This window comes from Trematomus bernacchii, unplaced genomic scaffold, assembly GCF_902827165.1.
Source record: "Trematomus bernacchii unplaced genomic scaffold, fTreBer1.1, whole genome shotgun sequence".
NCBI lineage: Eukaryota > Metazoa > Chordata > Actinopteri > Perciformes > Nototheniidae > Trematomus > Trematomus bernacchii.
Window position 1 is genome coordinate 3447875 of NW_022988082.1, and position 25351 is coordinate 3473225.

The 25351-nt window shown below is 39.9% G+C and overlaps 1 protein-coding gene across 5 annotated transcripts; it reads right to left on the bottom strand.

Annotated features, from left to right (window-relative positions):
* Nucleotides 1-2045: 2045 nt before the first annotated feature.
* LOC117474870 lies at nt 2046-11444 on the bottom strand. 5 transcript variants are annotated; one of them, XM_034120880.1, is made up of 8 exons: nt 11112-11444; nt 10732-10788; nt 10326-10443; nt 9487-9554; nt 5246-6294; nt 4515-4676; nt 3861-3956; nt 2046-3366 (listed from the first exon to the last, which is right to left on the bottom strand). In XM_034120880.1, exons 5-8 carry the CDS (start codon nt 6284-6286, stop codon nt 3046-3048), a joined length of 1620 nt encoding a protein of 539 aa, XP_033976771.1. In that variant the 5' UTR covers nt 6287-6294; nt 9487-9554; nt 10326-10443; nt 10732-10788; nt 11112-11444; the 3' UTR covers nt 2046-3045. The 5 variants fall into 5 exon arrangements, with proteins under 5 accessions (XP_033976771.1, XP_033976773.1, XP_033976770.1 ...); XM_034120882.1 differs by lacking the exon at nt 10326-10443 and having other exon boundaries at nt 4521-4676; XM_034120879.1 differs by lacking the exon at nt 10326-10443.
* Nucleotides 11445-25351: the final 13907 nt, after the last annotated feature.

Here is a 25351-nt window from a genome sequence, read left to right on the forward strand (position 1 = left end):
TGTCCTGAGTACATTCTTTCATGTATTCTGCTATCTTTGATAAGAGATAATATCTATATTTCAGGTATTTATTTAAATAAGAAGTCACCTTTGAATAAATATTGCAAAACAAAGCCTATATCACCTGCAGGCTTAGCCAGTGTGTATTTCTTCCTGCACTACAAGATTTCGATGTGTACAAATCTGGGCCATTTATTGTGTAATTTCTCCAAACATATACAAATGCCTGTATTGGAGTCAAAAAGGTGCAGTAGAAGGACTTTAGCAGCATCATAAGAGGCCAACAAGAGTGACAGGGGTGTGTCACTGTGCTGAAGGAAGGTTGTGAACAGCTATCCAGAATAGTCTCTAAAGACTTTCCAAGGGGTAACAATGCTGCTGCTGGAGTACTGATTTAGTGGATCTAGTGTTGATGTCATCTGTCTACCTTATCCTCTTAAAATACTCTGTCTAACATTATCTGTACATTACATTACATTACATTACATGTCATTTGTTAGACACTTTTATCCAAAGCGACTTACATACATTCAGTACTGTGGACAATCCCCACAGGAGCAATTTGGGGTGAAGTGTCCTCCCCTGATTCGAAGTCCAGCACACTATCCACTGAGCCACAGCCTCCCAGTATTGTGAACGCTTTTAACGCTTATTAAATATAGCAGAAAACATGCATTATTCTACTCAGGAGGGGAGTTTGACAGGGGATTACTCAAACACTTGATTGTACTTGTGGGAGTAGTCCAAGTAGTACTGACTCCAACAGTATCAATTTCATGTAGAACTTGTTGCAAAAAATCATTTTATCCCTCATCAAATATAGCAGAATACATGAATTATTGTACTCAGGAGGGGAGTTTGACAAAGGATTACTCAAGAAGTACACAGTAAAAATACTTCATTGTATTTGTGGTAATAGTCTAACAAGTACTGAGTCCAACACTACCAATTTTATTGAGAACTTATGGATACAAATCATTTTATCTCATCAAATATAGCAGAAGTGGCATGAGTTTGTTCTCAGGGACTTTGAGAGAGTATTACCCAAAAGGTACACAGTAAAAGTAGCCTACTTCATTTTATTGTAGCAGTCAAACTAGGACTGAGTCAAAAAGTGTCCGTTTTATTAAGAACTTATGGTACAAATGACTTGTATTGCAAATAAAGCAGAAAAAAACATGCATTCTTTTACTCTTGTACAGCGATTACCGTAAAGGCGCTATTAATTGCGCACTCAAAAATGAATAGCTGCTGATTTGACCAAGCGAACGCGAGAGACGGCTGAGTTGACCGCAGTTATGCAACAGCAACCGAAGCTAAACTGACTATCTTGACTACACTGAAAAAATTGTTATGTTGAATTTACTTAATTTTATTAAGGTAAGTGGATGCACAAAACAAAGTTATCTAAATCCAGATTTATTTTTTAAGTTCACTGTACTTATTATTTTTGAGTAATTTCAACTTAATTATACTGATAATTTTCAGTTAAACTATTTTGAGTAATTTCAATTTAATTATACTGATAATTTTCACCTCAACTATTCCGAGTAAAATGTACTCACTAAACCCATGTTAAGTATACTAAAATGGATTATGTAACAGTAACCTTTTTTCTTTTTGTACATTCAGATCAATTCAATAGTTTAATTTCTACATACAAAAATTAAGTTGAATTTAATTAAACATTTTCAGCCATTATTACTATGTTAACTTTCAATATATTAAAATAAAAAACAAACATCATATTTGATACATACTCTTACTTTATTATCTTGTACAAAATGACGTAACATGAAGCATGTGTCTTACACAAAACATCTTCTGATTCGAATAAAACATGCAACTGTCATGGCCTCCACCGTGTGTGAGTGTGTCCACAATCCAATCACCTCTGCTATAAGACTCCGGCCCTGACTCCTCCACTTCGCCATATCGTAGACTCTGTAACCACAGCTTCAAGCCAGCCTGACTCCTATCCTGTCTCCAGACCACCTCTAACGTTGGACCCTGTCCCGCTCCTCCAGGCTCTTCTCCCTGCACTCTCCAACTTGGTCAGACCTCCGGTCCCCTCTCCCTTGGACTCAGTCTAGCTTCCCTGGCCCAGACCCCCCTGCCTACTGCCCAGTAATATTCAATAAACGTTATTATTTTGCTTGAAACTCTCTGCTCCTGGGTTCCCTGTTAGCCTTAACAGTACAATCTGGCCACTGTTAAGGCTAGCAGGGAACCCAGGAGCTGAGCAGAGACAGGAGGCAGGAGTTTCAAACACAATAATAACGTTTATTGAATATTACTGGGCAGGGGGGTCTGAGCCAGGGAAGCTAGACGGAGTCCAAGGGAACGGAGGTCTGACCAGGTTGGAGAGTGCAGGGAGAAGAGCCTGGAGGAGCGGGACAGGGTCCAACGTTGGAGGTGGTCTGGAGACAGGATAGGAGTCAGGCTGGCTTGAAGCTGCAGGCACAGGAGACGTGACTGACTGTGGTTACAGAGTCTACGATATGGCGAAGTGGAGGAGTCAGGGCCGGAGTCTTATAGCAGAGGTGATTGGATTGTGGACACACACACACGCATGGGGAGAGACAGACTAGGCAGAGGTGGAGGCCATGACAGCAACAAAGTGCAGTGGAAACAGACAGAGAATAAATCCTGACGTAACATGAAGCATGTGACTTACACAGCTGAGGAGAATATAACCTACACATTAATACATGTAATATTTTCCCATTCTTCTCCAGAACTAGATGTAAATTGCCAATATAAAAAATAAAATGTTTTACGCTTGGCTAAGGTAGAAAAAGTTGCCGTTTCGATAAAAACGAAATGCAACAAAGTGCAGTGGAAACAGACAGAGAATAAATCCTGACGTAACATGAAGCATGTGACTTACACAGCTGAGGAGAATATAACCTACACATTAATACATGTAATACATGTCTTCTAAGTCCATCAACATTTCCACATTCTTCTCCCAACCTTTGAGGTTTGACTGGTGTTTTTGTAATGCTTTAGTGGCATCGGTTCACAAGAGCGGCTGAAGAAATCCTACAGTCCAGCATGTATCTTGTTCTTCAGTCCAAGGACTTTGGGGGAAAGCCTTTCACCATCCATTTGCAAGAGCACTTTCTGAATGAATTCATAGTAGTACCTTAGCTCTTTGGGGTAAGCCATGTTCAGTGTATAGATGACTCCCAGCATGATGGCACAAGCTCGGGCTACAGATCCAATGTTGTCCAGAATGATTAGTCCTTCAACAAAAATCCCAACGTCGTCATAATGTCCAGGTTCTCCACCATCCTTGTTGATGACGTATACGCCCATGGTAGATTTCTGCAGGTCTCTGGTGATGTCATCTCCTCCGATGTCCTGTATATTTAAAGAAAAAACATGTATTCATTCAATATATGTAATTTTAATGACATACTTTATCTTATACATTTTTTGTAATATTGCTCACATACCTATTAATCCCTTAAAACAAAGCTGGTCATACTGTATATATTTCTGAATCAAACTAAATATGTGTGAGGTGTTTTTAAAGATTTACGTACGACCCAATAAGCTTGGTGATGAGTGTCAGAAGTCAGAGAGGATTGACAGGTGGACTAAGACATTGTTGATTATGGTCTTTCCATTGGACAATAAGAAAAACAATGAATAAAGCCAACCTCATCGTATAAAGAAACAAGGTGATGGTTTGAAATGCTTTAGTCTGTTGATGAATATCAACATTCATACATATAAATATGCTCAACCTTCATGCTTCTTATAAGGTAAAAAATAATTATCTAAAATTGATGCCTGACACTAGGATCTTAAAACACTACATGTGACTGGCAAATGCAATTACAATGACTCACCATATACTCCCGAATGAGATGTCCATCATCCTCACCAAGGTGGATGCAAAGTGCCTTGAGGATTGCTTCCCTTTTAAGGTTAACATCACTTGTTGCCTGTGTAAAAAAATTACAATTAAAATATTTCTAAATACATCAATAATAACAATATTGCAATGACTTCATTATACATGTAAATGGACTGCCTAAAGTATGTTAAAGAATTGTGACTTAAATGTATTACAATGTCAGAGGTCTGAATGTGTTAGGGCGATAGCACTGTTTACTAATTCTACTCATCCAGGGACTTTTCACCAAGAGCAATGCTCTGTTCTTCACAGTTCACACCTGGAATCTGCCAAGTACAAACACAGTCTGATCTGTTGGCCACTGAGGATTAAGTGACTTGCTCAAGGCAGGTTCTGCTTTTTCACTTTCCCCACCTGGGGATTGAACTTGCACCTTTACAGTCACAAGCCTGCTTCTCTAACCAGTATGCCACTATTGCATTATTAAGATCAGATTTCCTTAGAAAAGTGTCTTGCATTCTTGCACCTGGCAAGTAATCCAGGCTGTTGTTAGGCAAATGGGGCTCTATACGGTACTAGACAGGTACATTTCATAAAATTGCTCCACAGAGTATATGACAATTTGTATAAAACAGTGTATACACACATTTACCTTTTGCAAAATCGCCAGATGTTTGGCTAGTTTCTGGCCAACAACTCCTCCCTTCTTCTGGAAGACAGATGTCAGCTGAGGTAGATGGCTGTCCAACTGCGCCATGAAGGCCGTTTCAAGTGGGATAGTTGTTATGCGCTGGAATTCAGCATGTATCTGTTATGCAAAAACAAAACGACAAAGAGCACATTCAGCCATTGGTGTAATGATATTTTGTATCTACTATATAATTAAAGGATAGATTCTCATTTTGACCTCTTTAACCAAGTCCTTGATGAGATGTGTATTGGTGTACAGTGTGTTCTAACCAAAGTATTTCTATTAATCTAAGGTAATTGCAAGGAATTAAAACTAGACCTGTAAGCTGTATGGTTGTTTAAACCTTGCTAATACTTTTTTTAATTGACAATGGGTAAAATGTTGAGGTATAAAGTGAAAACCCCAATTCCAGCAGCAGCTGTTTTCTTCAGACAATCAAACAGCAGACAGATACAGTTAGAGAATAGATGGTGAGGAAAGCGGAACATTGAGCAGCTAAAGAGCCAAATACTTTACTAAGGAGTTGGTGGAGAGCAAAAACAGAGCTAAAAGATAGTGAATATTGGACTTATCAGATGGACAGAAACACCATTTCAAATGTATGATCATGTTGCTCTGTATCAGCTCAATGTGTACGATAAATAGACATTTCACCATACATTCACCATGTGAAATATATAACTTACCTCATCAATATGGAAAAGTGCAGGCCACCTGGCTTTGAACTCTCCAGCAGATAGATTTCCCTGCACCACCTCTTTTCTTCTGTAGGAGAATGTTTTGGACATCTTCTGTTTTACACACGGTGCATTGCTTCTTTGTCTGACATCATTCAATAGTTCAAGTCTCAGATTTTCTAGGCTTTCATCTGTTTCGCCAGCAGGGTGTGAAGGACAATAGTTGACTTCAGCCTTTTTAGGTTTCTTTACATTTTTGGCTGGGATGCATTCATCACTTGATTTGTTTTTCAAAGCATTTACAGTCACTTCTGGACAGCCAAGGTTTCGCATCTTTGTCCTGTAATTAGCCATTTTATATTTTAGGCTAATCATCCAGCCATAGTAACCAGTGGCAGATGGTTCTTTCAAACAGGGACATTTTTGGACGAGTGCCCCTGCTACCTCCTCTATTTGGAGATTTTGTGGATATGCCGTATACTGGAAAATGTCCTCGGCTAGCTTCTCCAAGATGTCCGATTTCAGCCCTGGTGTGATCTGCAGTCGAGTGCCAGTTTCTCTGAAGCTCTCATTTCCACGTTGAAGCTGCACCTCTACATTGTATGGAAAGAGAGGAATGGGGAATTTGCGTGGCCATGCACGTGTTCTCAGTTCAGTGTCTGTACGTGGCAGAATAATGGTGCTATCCGAGTTTGTTGAGGATAATGACGACACACTGGAAGATGTTTGCCTGCTTACTGGTGCTCCAGATGATCCAGGAGTGCTGGGAGCATTCTGCACTGAAGAAGATGGACTCGAACCCACATCATCAAGTATGTACACCACCTTGATCGTACTTCGGTCCTGTATGTCTTGTACTGATGTAACATTCATGAAATCATTATTGAAGTCAGGATCCATGAACTGAATACGAAAGTCTCTTTCAATTCCAAATGCTTGGCAAATTGTATCGTGTAACTCTGTCAGAGTTTTTGGCATTCCTGAATGGAGATCAAGTCTTCTACAGTCATCCGTGTCCACAATGACCCTCAACTTCAGATGTCGTGCCATTCTTCAATCTAATTGTTAAAAGACACAAAACAACATGTTGTTAAATAAATATTTGACAATGTTGTTACTTAAGTATACACTTTTATTATGAACAAAGTTAGAGTAGGTAAGTTTAATTAACATGCACATTTCTATAATACATGGCAACATGAGGGTAATTTAGCTAAGGAAGACGTCAGAGGACTGGATACCTTCCATAAAAAAATTCCCACAAGGATTATAGTTTCAATTTGACTAAAAACGAAATGAATCCTCCTGTAAAGCAACCCTCTTGTTACCATATTTAGTGTCTTAATGTCAACTCATGCAACACATGAACACAACACAAATGACTGTCCTAACCTTTTATGTGTATGAATCGTTTAAGTGTCACCATTCGCCGTCCTCCAATCCTGTAATCTGCCAAGGGGTACTGGTCTACCAAGGCGCCAAGTTGAATGAGAGAGACTTGTGACGTGGGACATAACTCAAATGCCCTAAAATGCTCCCTATACCAAGCACTCAGCTCTTTAACAATAAAGCTCAAGCTCTGTTCCACAACAACCATCTGGATAACTTCTGCAAACTCTGGCAAGCCACCAGCAGAGCCATGAGAAATAACCATACCCTCCCTGTAGTTCACTCCATTAACAGATGCATTCTTTGTGAGCTGAATGTGAGCAATATCAGGGTCTCTCAGCTGTAGGACCTTCTGTACATCCTGATGCAAAATATCAACAGAGACCGTTGAAACAGCTGAGACAGTCAGGCTAGACTTTTCGGTTGTGGCTGACTCCAAATGATATGCCATCATGAACTGATGCTTCACCGCCAGGGACAAGAGTATGTTTTTAAAGCAGCGTGTGTGGCGGACTACCTGCTTAAAAAAACTGTGTTTCGCCTCAAACCTCATTGTCCACATCCCAACTAGTGGGCCAAAAGACCGGATCATCTGTGGATAATGTTCCACAAAATGATGTTTGGGCAAGATCTTTATACCCGGAAACACCTCTTGTAACCTATGTCTATGGTCACAAATCTTGGCTTCAAGGAAAGCAATGGATTGTGTCGTGTGCACTGGTGCAACAACTAGTTCGACGATATCTTTAAGGTCCAAAATGACCTGCCAGGCTGGCTCATCTGGGGGCACCAACTGTCCAACCAAAAATGGAAGCAATCGCAAAAGACTCCAATTTTCGTGAGCATTTCCTCCAATAGTTTTCTTCACCGTGAATGCCCTGGGAATAGCATGAGGACGGTTACTCTTGTCTGTCCACTTGTAAGGGAATTTCTTAATGGACTCATTGAGATTTTCAAGGGTGAAATATCTTTTGGAAATGAACAAATTGAGGCAGTGTGCCAACTCGACTGGTAATATGCCTTCAAAGATGTCATGTGCAATATCTGGAGGGTAGCCAGTACAGACATTGAAATGAGAAAGATGTGCAGAGAAAACACAACTTCTTTTAACACCATAACAATGTTTTTGATTTTCCTGTGCTGATCTGACATGCGTTTCATGCATCTCCTTGCTTCGGAGAGTAAATGCACCTGAACTCACTTCCCTCTCCTGAATTTCAGACTTTTGTGCCACACAAAAACGGCAAATGTACCCACCTGAAAAACTCTCAAGAAATCCAGCTACTCCATGTGCTCCCAAATTGTCAGCTATGACACACTGTATTGTGCCCTTAACACAATCTCCAAGCTGTGCAATAAAAATACCTTGACTTTCCAAAATGACAAGATCCCTCAACAAGGGCTCTAGGACCCTTTCATAGCCATATGTTCGCACATCGTCAGACCTGCAGAGTAAGGCCAAATAAATAGAAGATAACGAAGAATGGCAACCTGGTGGTAAATTGCTGAGAGTCCAATAAACGCCACAGATCTTGTGCTTTTTACGAGATGTGCCAAGCGGATTACAAATCTCAAAGTCATCGACATACAAATTCAGTAACACTCGCAATTCACCTCCTGACAAAAAATGGTTATCCTTGAAAAACAAACCATCTCGAAAAGACTTGTATACCACTTCTTCTCCTCTATCCTCTGATATGAGTTGACTGTCTAATGCTTTGTTAAGAATGTGACCATCAGTGAAAAGCTGCTGCAAAAACTTTAATAGTGGAACATACTGTAGCGTTCTTTTATCTTTCTCATCCAAGATATATTCTATGGGTTCCACAACTTTAAAATTGTGTTTATAGTATTGCTTGCGTTTAAAGGATGTTGCCAAAGGACAACCTTTACCAATAGCCTTGTACACAGGATTAGATGTACACAGAGCAGATGCAAGTTCTTCAATGACCGACTGGTCAACTTGTAGATTGTAACTATTTAGTGTGTCATGGATCACATTTCTTGTACTACACAAAGATGCTGTGCTCAACAAATATTGAAATTCTTCCAGCAATTCATCAACTGCAGCACTTGGCACATGAAAAATATTTTCCAGCTTTAATAACACTGCCGCAATTTTTTGCTCTATTTCTGGCTGATCCTTCGACGTATCTAAATCAACATCATCAAACTGACTTTCATCGCAAATGTCCTCATTGTTTGAAACACCAGGCTCTCCAGTTTCACCTACACAAGTTCCTTGTACAACACCGTCCTTAAAATCTACCAATGAATGCAAGCTGTGCTTCCGTCTTTTGTGTGACTTGAAGGTGCTGTATATGTTGGATTTGTATGCACAGCCTTTAAACATACAAGTGACTGTCTCATTGTTTCTCAGATGATGGCTTATGTGCACAAAATAATCACGTTCTGTTCCGAGTTCACTACAGCCACATAGATGACAGGAAAATGTAGTAAATATGTCAGCAGAGGGCTTTGAGGTATTGGTGTGATTCCTTGACAAGTGTACCAAAAGAGTATTCCAAGCCTTAAAAATGCATGGACAATCAGGATATATACACTTAATATGATGGCCACGCCCAAAATGACTATGTTTTAGTCTGTAATGTTTGAGAATTTGTGATCGCTTAGACACTTCAGCGCCACAGTCTTTACACTGCCACATAAACTAGACAAACACCAAAGAGAGAAAAGGGGGGGGGGGGGAATCAAACATTAGTGATGGTGTTTCACAGTCACCTTTGGGTCATGGTGATCTACAAATAATTTGGATCTCTAAGCAGAGTGAACTAAACGAAAATCCTAATAGTTTGCTCAAAACTTGAAGAGTAAGGAATTTGTTTGATAAATTGACTTACCAAAACAACATGCGGTCCCCAAAGAGTAAGGTTCTGTTCTACATCACACCAACATCAGATAGAAAAACCTGCAATAAAAATAAAGATGAGCAGAAATGAAAAATAATAATGGTAAATGAAAAAAGGTAATTGATTGCTAATGATTACTAACTTGTGTTAGGCCAATGACTCAAAATCCTACAAAATTCTTTGTGACAAACAATGTTACGTTTTTCTTTTTAAATAGAGCCTAAATATTACTGGATGTGGTGCACTTTTGCTAAATGTTTAGACAAATTGCCTGTGTTACCACCCTTACATGCTAAACTGTTATTGCACTTGATGGCACCTTTTAAAAAGGGAGAAGCTTTTCTTTCATTGTACATGTATAATGACATTAAATGATTATATTGTAACGTTCCACAATAGGAGTCGGAAACAGGCCACACACACACACACACACACACACACACACACACACACACACACACACACACACACACACACACACACACACACACACACACACACACACACACACACACACACACACACACACACACACACACACACACACACACACACACACACACACACACACACACACACACACACACACACACACACACACACACACACACACACACACACACCCCTTTGCTCCCCCAACCACAGGCCCGCACGCCGACCAGCATTACTGTGCCGCTCTGTGCTTGGCAGAGAGCCGGGGGATGCTTGAGTGACCCACACAGCACCCTATACCGGGTCGTTACAATATTCTATTCCATAGCCAAAACCTATCAATTATTTCTCACTTTTGGCAAAGAGTCCACCTCAAGACGGGTAACATTTAAACACACCTCGGAGCGGTTAGTTCTCTCTCCGCCGTGTGTTGAATGCATGTAGCAGCCGCCTGTGTGTAAACTGCCCCGCCCCCTCGAACACAGACGGGGCACGGGGGAGAGAAAGATCTCTCGTCTGGATTGGAAAGATCGAAAATACATCATAGACGCATTTTGTCTTATAGCATATTATATACGGTGTTGGCGAAACTAAGACTACCCCCCCTCCCCCCTAGTTCGGGGGGAAAGTACTCCGGTCCGGTGTGAAAGCGCTTATAAGACCAAGATATGAACGTTAGGGTAACATTAACCCCTTGCCGCCAGAGAGTAACGTTACCAAAAGCACCCTTACCAATGTGATTTCATATGTTTAGTTGTGTCCTAATATTACCACAGTGATAAGAATAAAATAAAACATACTTACAGTCGGTCAGGAAGACAGCATGGCCAGTATACAAGCTGGGCAGCGGGGAAGTTGAAGCTACAAAAAAAAAAAGCCATAGGAACAGGCAGTTTAACATTCAACTTGTATTAGCCAACAACTAATAATAAAGTCTAACAAGACAAAGATTGAATTTAACACGTATTTAACTTGAGAGCAGTATTAAGTTATCTTATAATGTTAATGATGCATGTTACACTTCATTTAAATTACTTAAACATTACTACACAACTAAGCTAGGCTAACAGTTAGCTAGCTGCTGTAGGCCTACGTTAACGTTTGCTAATGTTAATCTATCAAAAAGCTACCTATTTAAGTATAATATAATACACCCAATGCTATAAATTAGCTAGCCTACTTACTTAAAACGGAGAGCCGTGGAGAATGTTCACCTCACGACAGCGGAGCTATACACAGGCAGTCCTGTCCTTCCGATTCCGAATGGAAAATGGAGGGAAAAGTGGCGGTCTGCTTGTGTATGCACATGCGCAGACAGGACAGTATTATGTGGTAATTAAATGGTACATAATTTTTTCTAATTATTTTTAAATGAATGAAATGAACTTGTTTTAAACAGTGACAAAATATGTTAAGATTAATTAAAAAAGATAAGAAGGATGCTATAACACATTCAAATCTATTAAAAAAGGCTAGATTAAAACATGTAACATCTAAAAGGGGTCAGAATCAGTTTTTTCAGTGTACTTGTTGCAATCCTATTGTGGCATAAGCCGTTTTCTACAGGCACATTTTACCTTTTCATTATGATTCTATGTGATAGTCGGACTCGGACATGACAACCTGTGCAGCCCATGTATTGATTCCATCTGATAGCTGCTATAATACAAAACAAAACGTCTGCCTGCTCTCCACAATGATCAATGACAGTGAACGGATGGTCAAAGTAAGGTACAAATAAACAGAATCACACTAAGCCTGGTTAGTGTTGCCTGACTTTATAAAGTGTGTTTTTTTATAAGTGTGTGGTTGCGTTCTAGTCACTTTGCTCAGCGCTACTGCTTGTTACAACTTTCATTTTCCGTACTCGCCATAAACTGTTATTATGGCTCAGGTTAATCTGGCCCCCTTCCGACGTGAGCGTGGTTCTTGGTTCTTGGTTCTTGCCGGGCAGCCAAGTGGGGTCAGCTAAGAACCGGTGTTCGGTGTTTAGAGACGGCTCCGCTGTGGCTGAAACAGGAAGAACCAGAGCTAAATCAGGCTGAGTGTGAAACAAGAGCTATTGAGTCAGTGTTGCGGTGCTGTTGCTTTGGTCTGGATCTGTGAGCTAACCACGCCCCGTTTATTTGCATATAAGAAATGGAAATGTGTCATTATGAAATACAAGTCCCCTGAAATAAATAAATGTGTCATCATGAAATACAAGTCCCCTGAAATAAATAAATGTGTCATCATGAAATACAAGTCCCCTGAAATAAATAAATGTGTCATTATGAAATAAAAGTCCCATGAAATAAATAAATGTGTATTTAAATGTACATGCATACATATTTATTGCCTCATTTATTTATTTCAGAATTTATTTCATAGGCATATTTATATATATATATGTATTTATTTAATTATATATGTATGTATTTATTTATTTAATTTGAGCTTAAATGGCATTCCATACAATTCAACCTGGAACCTCTCTCATACAATACAATACAAAGTGTGTGTGTGTGTGTGTGTGTGTGTGTGTGTGTGTGTGTGTGTGTGTGTGTGTGTGTGTGTGTGTGTGTGTGTGTGTGTGTGTGTGTGTGTGTGTGTGACTTGCAACATTGTTGATGGCCAATTAGTTAGCCAATTGTGTGTGTGTCGGCGCAGTTGTCGGCGAAATGCCGCTCCTCTGTTTTCATAACTGTCAAAGCATGAGAATTAAGTTCCCACTGTGGGTCAAAATAATGCGCTGTGACCAGAGTTGGGTGTAACGCGTTACAAAGTAATACTGTAATAATATTACTTTTGTCGGTAGGGGTGGGCGGATCGATCCCAAAATATCGATACTTCCGATATTACGATACGTTTCAAAATATCGATACGAGAGCCAATAGGATCGATACTTTTATACTTTTTCCCCCCTCTCCTCTCCTCGTCAATTTCATCAAAAACTATGTGCAGAGTGCAGACGAACACAAGTATGCGCTCTTTTCTTCTCTCTCCACTGCTGTCCTCCTCGAGGCACACACACACACACACACACACACACACACACACACACACACACACACACACACACACACACACACACACACACACACACACACACACACACACACACACACGTGCATGATGACTGAGAGAAAGAGGAGCTATTTCACTACTGTCAATGAAAACTTAGCGAACTGTGATGTGTGCAAGAAGGCAGTTCGCTACTGTGGCCACTTTGTATTGTTATAAAGTATCGGTATCGGTATCGGCGATACTGGCCCTGAAATACTTGGTATCGGATTGAATCCAGATTTTGTGGTATCGCCCACCCCTATTTGTCGGTAACGGAGTAGTGTAACGCGTTACTTTTATAATTCAGTAATCACACTACAGTTACTAACATTGCCCCGACACGCGTTACTTCGTTACTTTTATAAAATCAGTCATAATCACACTGACAGACAAGAGGGGTTTCCGCCGCAGGTTTATATGTACGTAATCTGCGCAACTTGCGCGTCCACATCTCCACGTGCAGTGCTGCATAAACATGGCTGAGTCAGCGATAACTTTCGAGGGGTGGAGATATGCCCATTATTTTGAGTTCGTCCGAAGAATAGACAGGAATGTGACGGTGAGGTGCAAACTGTGTCCAGGCCAGAAGCTGTTATCCACTGCTGTAAACACCACGTCAAACCTCAACAAACACCTGCAAAGAACACATGCTAAGGTGAAGCTAATAGCTAAGGACCCCCGAACCCAGAGTGAGGATGTTGTGAGTGTGCCGCCGCCGACTCCGAAGCAGCAAAAAATACCGGTAACCAAAGCAGAGATGGACAGGCTTGTAGCATCCTTCATAGTAGAGGTAATGTTGCCCATTTGCACAGTGGAATCACCATCGCATCGTTCAGAGATATACTGCGCAAAATACAGATAGCAGGAGACAGAGGACAGCCATAGTCAGAGCTATCTGGATCAGTCTTATGCGACAATGGAAACTGAACTAAAGAGAACATTTGAAACTTTAGCAGTCTGCGTGATCTGCCTGTAGGGAGGGGCGGGCCGGCCCTGCGAGTAAAGTAACGAGTAAAGTAACGAGTTACTTTATGTAGAGAGTAACGAAGTAGTGTAATATATTACTTTTTTTTAAAGTAATATGTAATATATTACTTTTTTTTAGTAACGACCCCATCTCTGGCTGTGACCCCGAGGTAACTGTCATTACTGAGTGAAGTCCAATAGTCTCCGGTGAGCGCAACTGTGGAAGTCTTTCTTAAATCCTCCTCTACTTTCGCTTTTTGGACTTCATACAAGTTGTGTATTTTCGACACAGTGGTGGCTCTGGAAGGCAATTCATAAGTGCAGTCGTTGGATGCGACCCGAATTATATCACGCAGCCCCTCGTCCTCCATGATGTTAATTGGCCTGCAAGCTATAGCCACCCATTTAGCGACCTTTGTTGAAAGTTTGCTGCTCGTAGACGTGTCCAGGCGTCTCCCCCGCACACTTTCAAGTGTGGTCTGCCGCAAGCGGGCGGCAGGAGCGGGGCTGTTGGCATCAGCAGTGTGCTTGGATTGTATGGATGGTATTTTAAACTCTGAAACTACGGGGCGGCCGAGGACAAAAAATGCACATGCGTTAATCGCGTTAAAATAATTAGTGGCGTTATTAACGCGTTAACTTGACAGCCCTAGTTATTACATAATGAAGGGAAAATGTATTACATATTGTATAGGTATAGTTAATAAATGATGCATTGTTATTTCATACAGGGCCAAAAAGAGTAGTCTGTTATCCTATTTAACAATCTTGTTTTTTGTTTCACCTGGTGACAACTTTAAACATGAGCTGATCACTCATTAACCTGTTAAGCCCTGAGCCTGTTTTTCAGGTCTCAGGCTCGAAAATGACATTCCCAGAACAAATGACCATATCTTCCCTTCTAAAAGGGTTAAATTAATAATCTTTTCTCTCAAAGTAATGATAAACCTGTGAGTTGGATGTAGAAGAGTCAGAATCAATATAGATGTTTTTTATTTTAACGAAAATTCAGATTTTACATAGTAAAAAACTGTAAATTATAGTGTCCGTCCAAAGATTCTTTTTTACTTATAGTGAAAACTACCCTTGGATGATGGTAAGGTAGACTAAAAGCTTTAGGAATCCAAAGTACAACATATAATAAGTACCCTGTATCAAGATTGATGCAAAACAAGTGACATTTGACCTTTTTAGAGAGATTTAGCAAAAATAAACCACTTCTGGGGTCATTTGGGTGGATTTTCCATATCTCTGGCTTCCCTTGCTCGATTTTGATGGTTGACACCTCTTTCTGACCGTTAGAGCCAATAGAATCAAAGGGGGAGTCCCCCACACACACTCATTGTGAAGAGAAGAGGTGGGGGCTTCGCGCATGTAATTTAGCATCAGAGTGAACCTATCTCTAGCTTTGACATCTGGAAACGGAAAAGCAGTTTTAATGCTTATGGATTATCAGAAATCATTTCAAAGGGACACAGACACATTGGATTAACCTATGGATTAACTTCAGCAGCGTTTTTATCATTTTAATGCCATTGAAGACCACTTTGGAGAGACTACAGAGCCAAGGTAAAAATGTTAGCATTTTTAGCTACCTAGCGTCACCTGTTTTGATGTCCGTTTTTGCTTATAACGTCGCCATTTTGTATAATTCAGTGATAATGTGGGTGTCCATCGATTTTGTGTCACCTCACGATGTGAAACGATGTCATGGATGTAGAGAAGAGATAAATAATAAGGTTTTGTGAGTGATTTTCGGTGCAGTAAGGTGTTAGCATTTTTCGCTCGTTGCTAATTCAGAGGCTCAGTGTTAGCATTGTGGGTTTTCTTTTGAAAAAAAAAAAAAAATGATCAGTTAGATGAGTTTCTTCCAGTTATATGGATATAAAACATTCATAGTTTTATTAAATGAACATGCCCTCAGACACTGTTTCCTGCAAGATGTTGCGGCAGTGCCCCGGTACCGGGGTCTCTCGGGCTTAACAGGTAACAAGGTCCGGAACAGGGCCAACAAAACAGTCTTGTACCCTATTTAATCTTCCATCTTGTTTTTTCGCTTCATCTGGTGCCTTAACTCACAAATTCTTGTGTTAATGGATTTTCTTATATCTGATGTCTTGGTCCCTGGATGGTGGTTTACTACAGCATCTGTGGAACAGAACAATTACAAATAATTAGAAGTTCACAAAAGACAGCAGGAATTATAATATCTATATTAAAGCATGGGCTGGCTTGGTGAATAATGTGGGAATTGTTAGATATTCTTGAACCCCGAGAGCAGGAGAGACTGAAAAGAGTCAAGGCAAGCTTATAAAAGTTAACAGCATTTAATTACACAAAAGATGCGGTGGTTTACAAATGAAATTACAAGCGGAGACACTCTCCCCATGTGTTGGTCAGCCCAGGTCAGGAGGCGAGAACTCCTGATTCTTGGCTTGGTCTTCCTGTTGTCATCTGAGGTCTTCTCCTATTGGCCAGCGTCGTCGGGGGGGCGGGTCCAATGCAATTCCTGCCTTTTTTTGTTGCTAAATTACATCCTTCTGGTGTCTGTGGTTATTTAAACATTCCCTGATAAACGTTATTCAGCGTCAATAAATGAGTGCTAATCCCAGTGTGTTTAGTGTACAACATCACATGTCATTTCACCTTCAATTCACGGTTTCAAAACGTTAGCCACATGCTAATGCTAACCGGAAATGAAGGATTTTCAGAATAAAACTGCTTTTAAGCTGACGGAATGTTTAAACTAAATTATGCCATAAAACATTGATTTTAATCAGAATGCAAATAGTGGAAGAATAGGCGTTGTACGTTTTGAGTGTGGCGCTACTGGTTGGTATATTTTATGGAATTTGGACCAAGCATCTGCATCTGTAACAGTTCTGTTTAAAACTTTTTCAAATGTAATTGCATTTATCTTTAAAAGACTACTTTTATTGAATGAGAGTTTTACCTAGCACAATGAGCCTGGGGTGGTGGGAAGGGAGAACTGGGCCTCGGCATCGGCAGGAGTTGTAGTCGCCTATGAGTTTTAGAATGTAGATGAACAAAAGCATAGAAAAACCCTGAAATATGTACTGACACAAAGCTACAACCCTCGATTTTGTAAGTAGTAGTAGTAAATACATAGGTGTATACAATATACAACAATACGCATAGTGCAATTAGCAGTACCAGTAATAAAATAACTGAATAAATAACATGACATGTGAAAAGTAAAATTACAGTGAAATGAAATGACAGTGTGTTCCTCACCACTGCTATCTGTTTCCTCTCTCCTAGTGTATTGTGGGTCTGATTCCTCACTACTGACGTCTGCCTCTCTGCATGGGCCCTCTCTCCTTATTTCTTCTGCCTCACCCTGGCTCCTCTGTCCTCTTGACTTGTGGTTCTGCAGGCTTTGTTCAACCTAGGAATTTCAACAATGCTCCTGTGAAATATATAGATATAGTATTATGTGTCAACATTAAAATAACATACATTGGAGAGCAAAATGTGAAATTCCATTGACTGTAGGATACATATTATACACACAATTGTCAGCAGGGGCAATAACAACTCAAATGTGAACTAACTTGAATGCATTAGTCCACAACACATAGCCTAACTAATGTTAGCCTACATAGTTACTAACATCAGAAGACATAGACTAACTGTGGTTACATTACTTAACTAGCTAGCTACAGCAACAGAAAATATTTTCATTCATCATCTTCACCAGTCAGAAAATGTCCGATAGCCGCGATGCTAATTTCCGCTATGTTAAACTCCATTGACTTATGCAAAAAATGTTAGCGATCTAAAAGTCCGCTATTTTTGGCTGTTTTGGGTCGACTTCAGTTGACTGTAACATCGAAAATCTTACCGAATTGAATGTTCACAAAGCTGCGGACCGGTTATACACTGCATAACAAGGGAACTAACATAGCTAATTTAGCTGTTGTAGTGCAGAGAGACGGGACCTAGGGATTAAGCAACTAGACTACTTGTAGTGTACATGCAGAATTATTTCAATTTAAGTTTTAAATGCTCACACACATACCTGACTCTCGTGCTGTATTTTCCTCTCGTTTCTTTTTATTTTTCCGTTTCGAAGCACCTGATGAATGCTTTCTCTTTGACGGCACCATAATCCCATCATCAACAGACAGAGGCAACACACTTGCATTTGAATCTGCCAATCAGATCAATCTATTGCTGGAGAGGGGGGGCCCCCCCGAAATCTGTGAGATTGATTGGTTTTATGATCACTGGCACGTAATGTGTCCAATGAGAACGTTAACACATTTTAGAGAGTTATAACAAATATTTGTTTAGCGAAGACGGAGGTCAGTTTTGGATAGCGGAAAGCTACATGATCCAAGCCACTGTCAGCCGGAAGTGGCACGTTCGATTACTGTTTTGGGCTGTCTGCCGTGGATGGGCTGCATTCCACTCCAAATAGCTGGTCGGCCATAACCAGAATCCAAACTCCAGCCGTTTTATGGATTCTCATTTAATTTCCAAGAATATCTCAGTACTGGGTTATTTCCAATTTCAAAATAAACATATATATTAAACAAATATAAATAAGAAGTATATTATAGTATATTCAAGAATTAAAAATGATGTGCATTGCATTGGACACATGTATATATATGCAGATATATATATGCGTGCATATATGCATGTGTGTGTCTGTATATATTTATAAACTGTATATTATTTTCCATCATTCAATGGACAATATATACCATCAAACATATGTTCATATATAAAGTGGGTAACTATACAAAACGAAGTGAGATAACTGTTTATGAATATCTGTTCAACTTTATGTAAACTTGTGTAACTCATGAAAGATAAATGAGTGTTTCAATAAAACTATTACATATAAAAATGTATAGTGCAGTTTTTGTTTTCATTGCGACACGACCGTCTGATTATTGAAATATTTGTGCTTGTTAATGTGTTTTAGCATATTTTTGTTTTATTGTTTCCATTGTTCACGGGTGATTAGATGCTATAATTGCTAAGTTAGTTGAACAGAATTATTGTATTTTTCCTGCCATTACAAAAAGTTATTTTTTAAAGTCTATTTCTATTAAATAGGAGTTAGATTTACTACAGCTCCCTCTGGTGGATGTAAGTGATAATTACAACAGCGCACTCTGCTGGTTGTACTAAATTGTTGCATATCATATTAGGAATAATTAATAAAGGCATCACATAACACATTTTAGTCAGAACTACGATTACGTACTGGAGTTTGATTTCAAGTATTAGTTAATACATTCTTTACCACTTAGATAAAGATTACATGTGGTTCCTAAATTCTAAATTAGAATCCATAACACATAGTATTTTGGCAAAGACTGTAGTGTACATAAATACATTGGTCTTTTAATTGAGGTATTTTAGTCAACACATTTTATGACATTTGCATTATTTCATGAATGTTAGTGTTTACATTTTTTAATTATTCATATTTTTCTAACTCAATTCTTATTTTAAAGTTAAAAGCATTACACATAATATTTTCCCATTAACTTTAGTGTACATTGATATGCTGTTCACATTTTCATTATTCATATTTGTCTAACTCAACTCAGATTTTAAAGTTAAATTCATTACACATAGTATTATTTCATAAACTCTAGTGTACATTGATACACTGTGCATTCTAATCTTTTATAATTAATATACTTTTTAATATTTGTATTTTTAGAAACTCAGATTTTAAAATTAAAAGCATTACACATAATATTGTTTCATAACACAGGTGTACATGAATACACTGTGTATTCATATTTAATTAATACATTTTGATTATTCATATTTTTCTAACTCAACTCAGATTTTAAAGTTAAATTCATTACACATTACATTACAGTCATGTTACTTGTTAGACGCTTTTATCCAAAGCGACTTACATACTCAATACTGTGGACAACTGTGAAGTGTCTTGCCCAGGGACACAACGACATGCTGACTGCAGTGGGGTTTGAACCTGTGACCCCCTGATCCCACCACCAAGGCTCTATCCACTGCGCCACACGCCTCCTCACATAATACACATAATATTGTTTCATAAACACTAGTGTACATTGATACACTGTTTATTTTTTTATTTTCATTATTCATATTTTCATATTTAAAGTTAAAAGCATTACACGTAATATTGTTTCATTAACACAGGTGTACATTAATACACTGTGTATTCATATTTAATACATTTTTTCATTATTCATATTTCGCTAACTCAACTCAGATTTAAAAATTTAAAAATTCATTACACATGGTATTATTTCATAAACACACTGGTGTTTGATTTAATGTATCACATTTGATACATTCCGGAAAGCTAGACAAGTTGCATTTCAATTCATATTTTTATGTAAGATACATTACACATCATATTATTTCAGAGACTCTAGGATACATTTGATACACTGCTGTTTAAACTCATGCATTACAATTAATGCGATTTTACATTATAATTTTCATTATATTTCTAACATTTAAAAGCACTCACATAACAATTTTTCATAAATTCTAGTGGACACATAGAATATTTATATAAGGAGTACAAAGGCACTATTCAGTAGATTACTAATTCATCCTTGATAATTTAAAGGGGACCTATCATACAAAATGCACTTTTGTACGTCTTTTATACATGAATATGTGTCCCCGGTGTTCCAGGGAACTCACCAAGTGTCAGAAAACACAACCCTCTCTCTTTTCCTCCATACCCAAATCTCTAAAAACGGGGCTGCAACGGATCTGATACAGACTGATACAGATTTTTAAATTCTCTGACGTCAGGAACGAGGAGCTCCGCCTATATGGGCAACTCTCCACCTATCAGGGGAATGTGGGGTTGGGCCACGGCCGGCCATTGCCGCTCGAAAGCGCTGGAGACGCTGTAGTACATATGCCAGGCCTGTAAGTGGCGTAGTAGTCTGCCACAAAAGCAGCGAAGAAGACTTCCTGCGCATGGTTGCCATGGTTGCCCTTCTGTTTATTCTCCGCTGTGGCTTTTTTTCTCCCTCCCCGAGCAGTGGCGGCGCCAGGGTATGGCTGGGGTAGGCTACAGCCATACCAAGAAATGGCTTAGCCCCACCTTAGCCCCACCATGAAAAGTGATGCAAATTCAATTAAATAATAAGCGAAATGCTAAATGTTGAGAACACGGATTGCGAAAATATACGGGTCGTGTCCACAGCACACAAATTGATCCTGCTGTAACAACAAGTGCACGTTACTGATGCAATATGGTTGAGACCATTCGGGCTTATGCTATAAGAGGGGTGCAAGGAATAGTCTAAGTAGTGGGGGAGTTTTATACACTAAAGGTGTGGAAATTCTCTGGCGTTATAATATCAGCTCGGCCGCGGTCAGATCAAAATGCCTCCGAATGCAATTTGAATAGACCTACAGCCAATCAGAGCAACGAAACGTTGGGTCTGCGTCATGCCTTATTGATTGAGATCAATCGAAACCGCCATTCAGTATCCCCATTGGATCTTCAACGTGTACTATCATACGTCACGTTCACAGTGATCCCTTTTTATTTACTACAAGACAAATGTGCCGTTTTATTTCATACAGTTCCATTTTGATTGAGACAGGGAAATAATCTAAACCTCACGCGTGGCGTTTCACTGTCAAGGGGGGCGATATAGCGTGTATGTAATTACATTGCAAATACTGACTTGAGCACCACCACTGTATGGGTTAGCCCTACCATAGATTACCCAACAAAAATGCTCTGGCGCCGCCACTGTCCCCGAGGCAAGCGTTTGCGCCTCCTGCTGCTGTAATTCAATGCAATCCCTCCCCGTCGAGGCAAGCACTGTAATTCTCTCCGGTTAGTCCACCAGCAGATGACAAACACCCACCTCTCCGCCTCTTCCAAGGGACGAGGGGACCGTGCGGCAGTTTCAGTTTGATTTTTTTTTGCCGGTCAACATGTCCGTTAAAGTTTAAATCTTCCGGACAAAATTAGAAAAGTGCCGGTCAAAGGTCTTCTTTGTTATTTATTGAGCTTTAAAACAAATGAATAACGACTCTATATAATCATATATAAGAATAAAACACGGAGGACGGAGCCTCTATTTTTCTCCCCCTCTTCTGACAGCCCAGCAGCTGATCTCAAAGCACGCTCCCCTCTCCTGCAGGGGGGCATGGTCAGCTGCAGCTCACAGAATCAGCCCCCTGCAAAAACAGGGCTGGAAAGAGCAAATAGAGCAAAATGAGGCATGGCTAAAATGCAGGATCTGTTTGGTATTTTGAAAAAAAAACTATATTTATTAGGGCTGCAAAAAAAATTAACGCCACTAATTATTTTAACGCGATTAACGCATGTGTATTTTTTGTCCTCGGCCGCCCTGTAGTTTCAGAGCGCATCGAGTTATTTGTAATGTTCAGAGGTTGTTGTGTTTATTATTCATGAGAATATTTGTCATTGTTCAAATGATAATAAACAAACATATAAAGCATATTTGTCCACTCATATGTTTTAATAAGAGTATTAAAAACTTGAAAAATATCCCTCTAAGGTACATTTAGAACAGATAAAAAATTTGCGATTAATCGCGATTAACTATGGACAATCATGCGATTAATCGCGATTAAATATTTTAATCGACTGACAGCCCTAATATTTATATACTTTATATAGGTATGGCCCTACAATATATTGTTCAAATATAGCATGATATGTCCCCTTTAATAATTCCATCCAAGTATTTAAGAAATAAAATGACAGATTCCAAGTTAAGAGCATTCTCAGTACCAGGCTCAACTGCAGATATTAGGGAAAGGATAAACATAGGATCAGATGCTATAACAGAGCCAAGAGAAAGGAAGAAGGCCAGGAAACAAATCAAGAAGATGATGAACTCGTGGCAGACCAGAGGACTGATCCCAGCAGATGATCAGCCTGGACCAACAAAAGCCCATAGAAAAGCAGTAATCGACTATGAGAATGAAGAATACCTGCAACAACAAACAGCATGGGAAAAAGCTTCACAACCCATATTGTTTGGACCTGCTAAAAAAGCAATGAACGAAGCTGAAAAAAGAAAAACAAGAGTTGCAAGTCTAGTACTCCATCTGAAATATGCCAGCCAAGAATTGACAGACAGCATATACTGTATGTGGTTCAAGCAGCAGATCTGCCAGTGAAGGAAGACATAGCAGAAAAAACAGAAGAGGCTCCAGTTATCCAAACTCCGAAGCTGTATCTAAGCCTGACCGAAGTGCCTCCTCCCTCTTCAATTCAAGCCCCAAATGTTGGAGTTCTGAGTATTAGGGTTGGATGGAGTCCCCACAGCTAGAAGTGACAATGAATTGGAGTATGAGGTGAGGATCCTATCCAGTAAAGTCAACCAGCTGATTGAGGAAAACAAACGCAACAAAGAAATGATTGAGTGGGCAGCAACAATGAGAGACTCCCAATTCTGGCAAGAGGGTTCAGAAGCGCTAGAAACACCCATGTCATTCCAGCTGAAGGAGGAACTCAACAGAAGAATGGAAGAAAGACAAAGACAAGAACATGAAGAAAGAAAAAGATGGAAAAAAGAACGAGAAGAGAAAAATTACCGGACTGGTTACTCTCCTTCAACAACACATTCCGCAGAAGAAGAAGAAGGATCCCAAGAACAAGAAACAAGAACAGAGTCTATAGCTGAAAGACTCAAGGAACGTCCTAGACACATGTTCCCATTGATAGTAGCTGGAAAAGGAGGACCGATATACAAACCATGGGCACACAGGGACATGGAATCACTAGTGATAAAGTTACCCTCACTGTCCGAGGGTGGGCAGAAGTGGGTAAGTGACCTGGAGAAGTACACTGCCCAAGACCGTCTATGCTTGGGGGATCTAAGGGCACTGATTGGACGGATAGAAGGAAGACCAGAGGCAAGACAGATAGATGCCAAGGCCCAATGTAGTGACGAACCAGATGACACTCCATTTAACCATTATAGGACGAAGTACTGGGCGGCCATCCGTCTCATCTACCTGACAAAACGCAGTTTGACTGCCCTCCCCAGCCTGAAGAAAGGAACGGAGGAAGGGATGCATGCCTTCTTGAAAAGATGTGAAGAAGTATGGATCTGCACAGGAGAACGTCATGATTTTTCTCCTGCTGTTACAATGTTGTGGAGGCATGCAGTCACCAAAGCCCTTCCGACATCTGTGCAGGATCGCCTGGAAGACGTAGTGGGATTAGATACCAAACCCACTGAAGAATGGAGAGGATATCCCATGCACCATGATAACGAACACAAGAAAACAAATATGGAAGAAAAAGTGAAAAGACTAAGACTTTTGAGGATACAAGTAGCTGAGAAAGAAAACGAAGCTTGTAAAAGTAAGAACACTACAGAACAGATGGCAGTTATGTCAGAAATGGCCATATACAGCAGTGAAGGCCGGGTGGACACCTCCGCCAGTTCAAACCCAAGAATGGTCGTGGAACCACATACAGAACCAACAAAGGGGCAGAGGAAGAGGAAGTTATCGATCAAGAGGAAGAGGGTTCCAGAATAATGGATGCTACATATGTGGTCAGCCGACACATTGGTCCAGAGAATGTTCGCAACACCAGCAACTACAAGTACCAGAATATTGCCCCACACAACAACAAGCACCTAACAACGGCCCTCCACATAGTTACCAAAGGGGAGGTTTCCATGGCTACAACAGAGGCAGGGGGTCACAGGGATGTCAAAGAGGAACAGGATTGCCAAATATGAATCAAATGCCAATGTCAGCCTTGGCAAACCAGAGGGCCCCACAACAGGTGATGCATCTCCAGCCCAGAAGGGTACTTTGAAATCCAGCTATATTGAGCCATATATGTCACCACAGGAGGGAGAAGTTGAATGTTATTCAAAAAACTGTTAGTAGCATATTGCATTTAAATATAAATCATCCACAGATTAGTAGAAGAAGATAAAACATAGTAGAACATTTAGCAGAATATTGTTGTAATGTTGAGAAGGAAAGAGATTATGAGTGATGTTGTTCCCCCACACAGAAAACTATTGTGTCCACACAGCTAGTGAGGTCAAGACGATGGGTTTTCACTAGGGATGGGTACCGAGCCCCGGTATTAAACGGGCCCCGGGGCTGAATTATTAAAGACCGTGGTACCGTTAAGCTCCGACGTTATCGGTCTTTTTATCGGTACTGGAGACATGTACAAAATATGTCATGTGTATTATTGCTACACAAACATTATATTGCAGTTTTAGTGTCGCCAACTCTGTTTCTAACATGCAAAAAGACTGCAAAATGCGTCATTTTTTGTATTTTCGATCTCTCCAATCCAGGCGAGAGATCTCTCTCCCCCGTCTGTGTGCGAGGGGGCGGGGCAGTTTACACACACGCAGCTGCTACATGCAGCAGCACACACACA

Bases quoted from the DNA above. Each gene is read 5' to 3' on its own strand.
- LOC117474870 (XM_034120879.1), bottom strand. From the start codon at position 6,286: ATGGCACGACATCTGAAGTTGAGGGTCATTGTGGACACGGATGACTGT. The intron at 4,677-5,245 runs GTAAGTTATATA...TTTGCATAACAG, and splicing joins CACTTTTCCATATTGATGAG to ATACATGCTGAATTCCAGCG. The intron at 3,367-3,860 runs GTGAGTCATTGT...TTAAATATACAG, and splicing joins ATCTCATTCGGGAGTATATG to GACATCGGAGGAGATGACAT.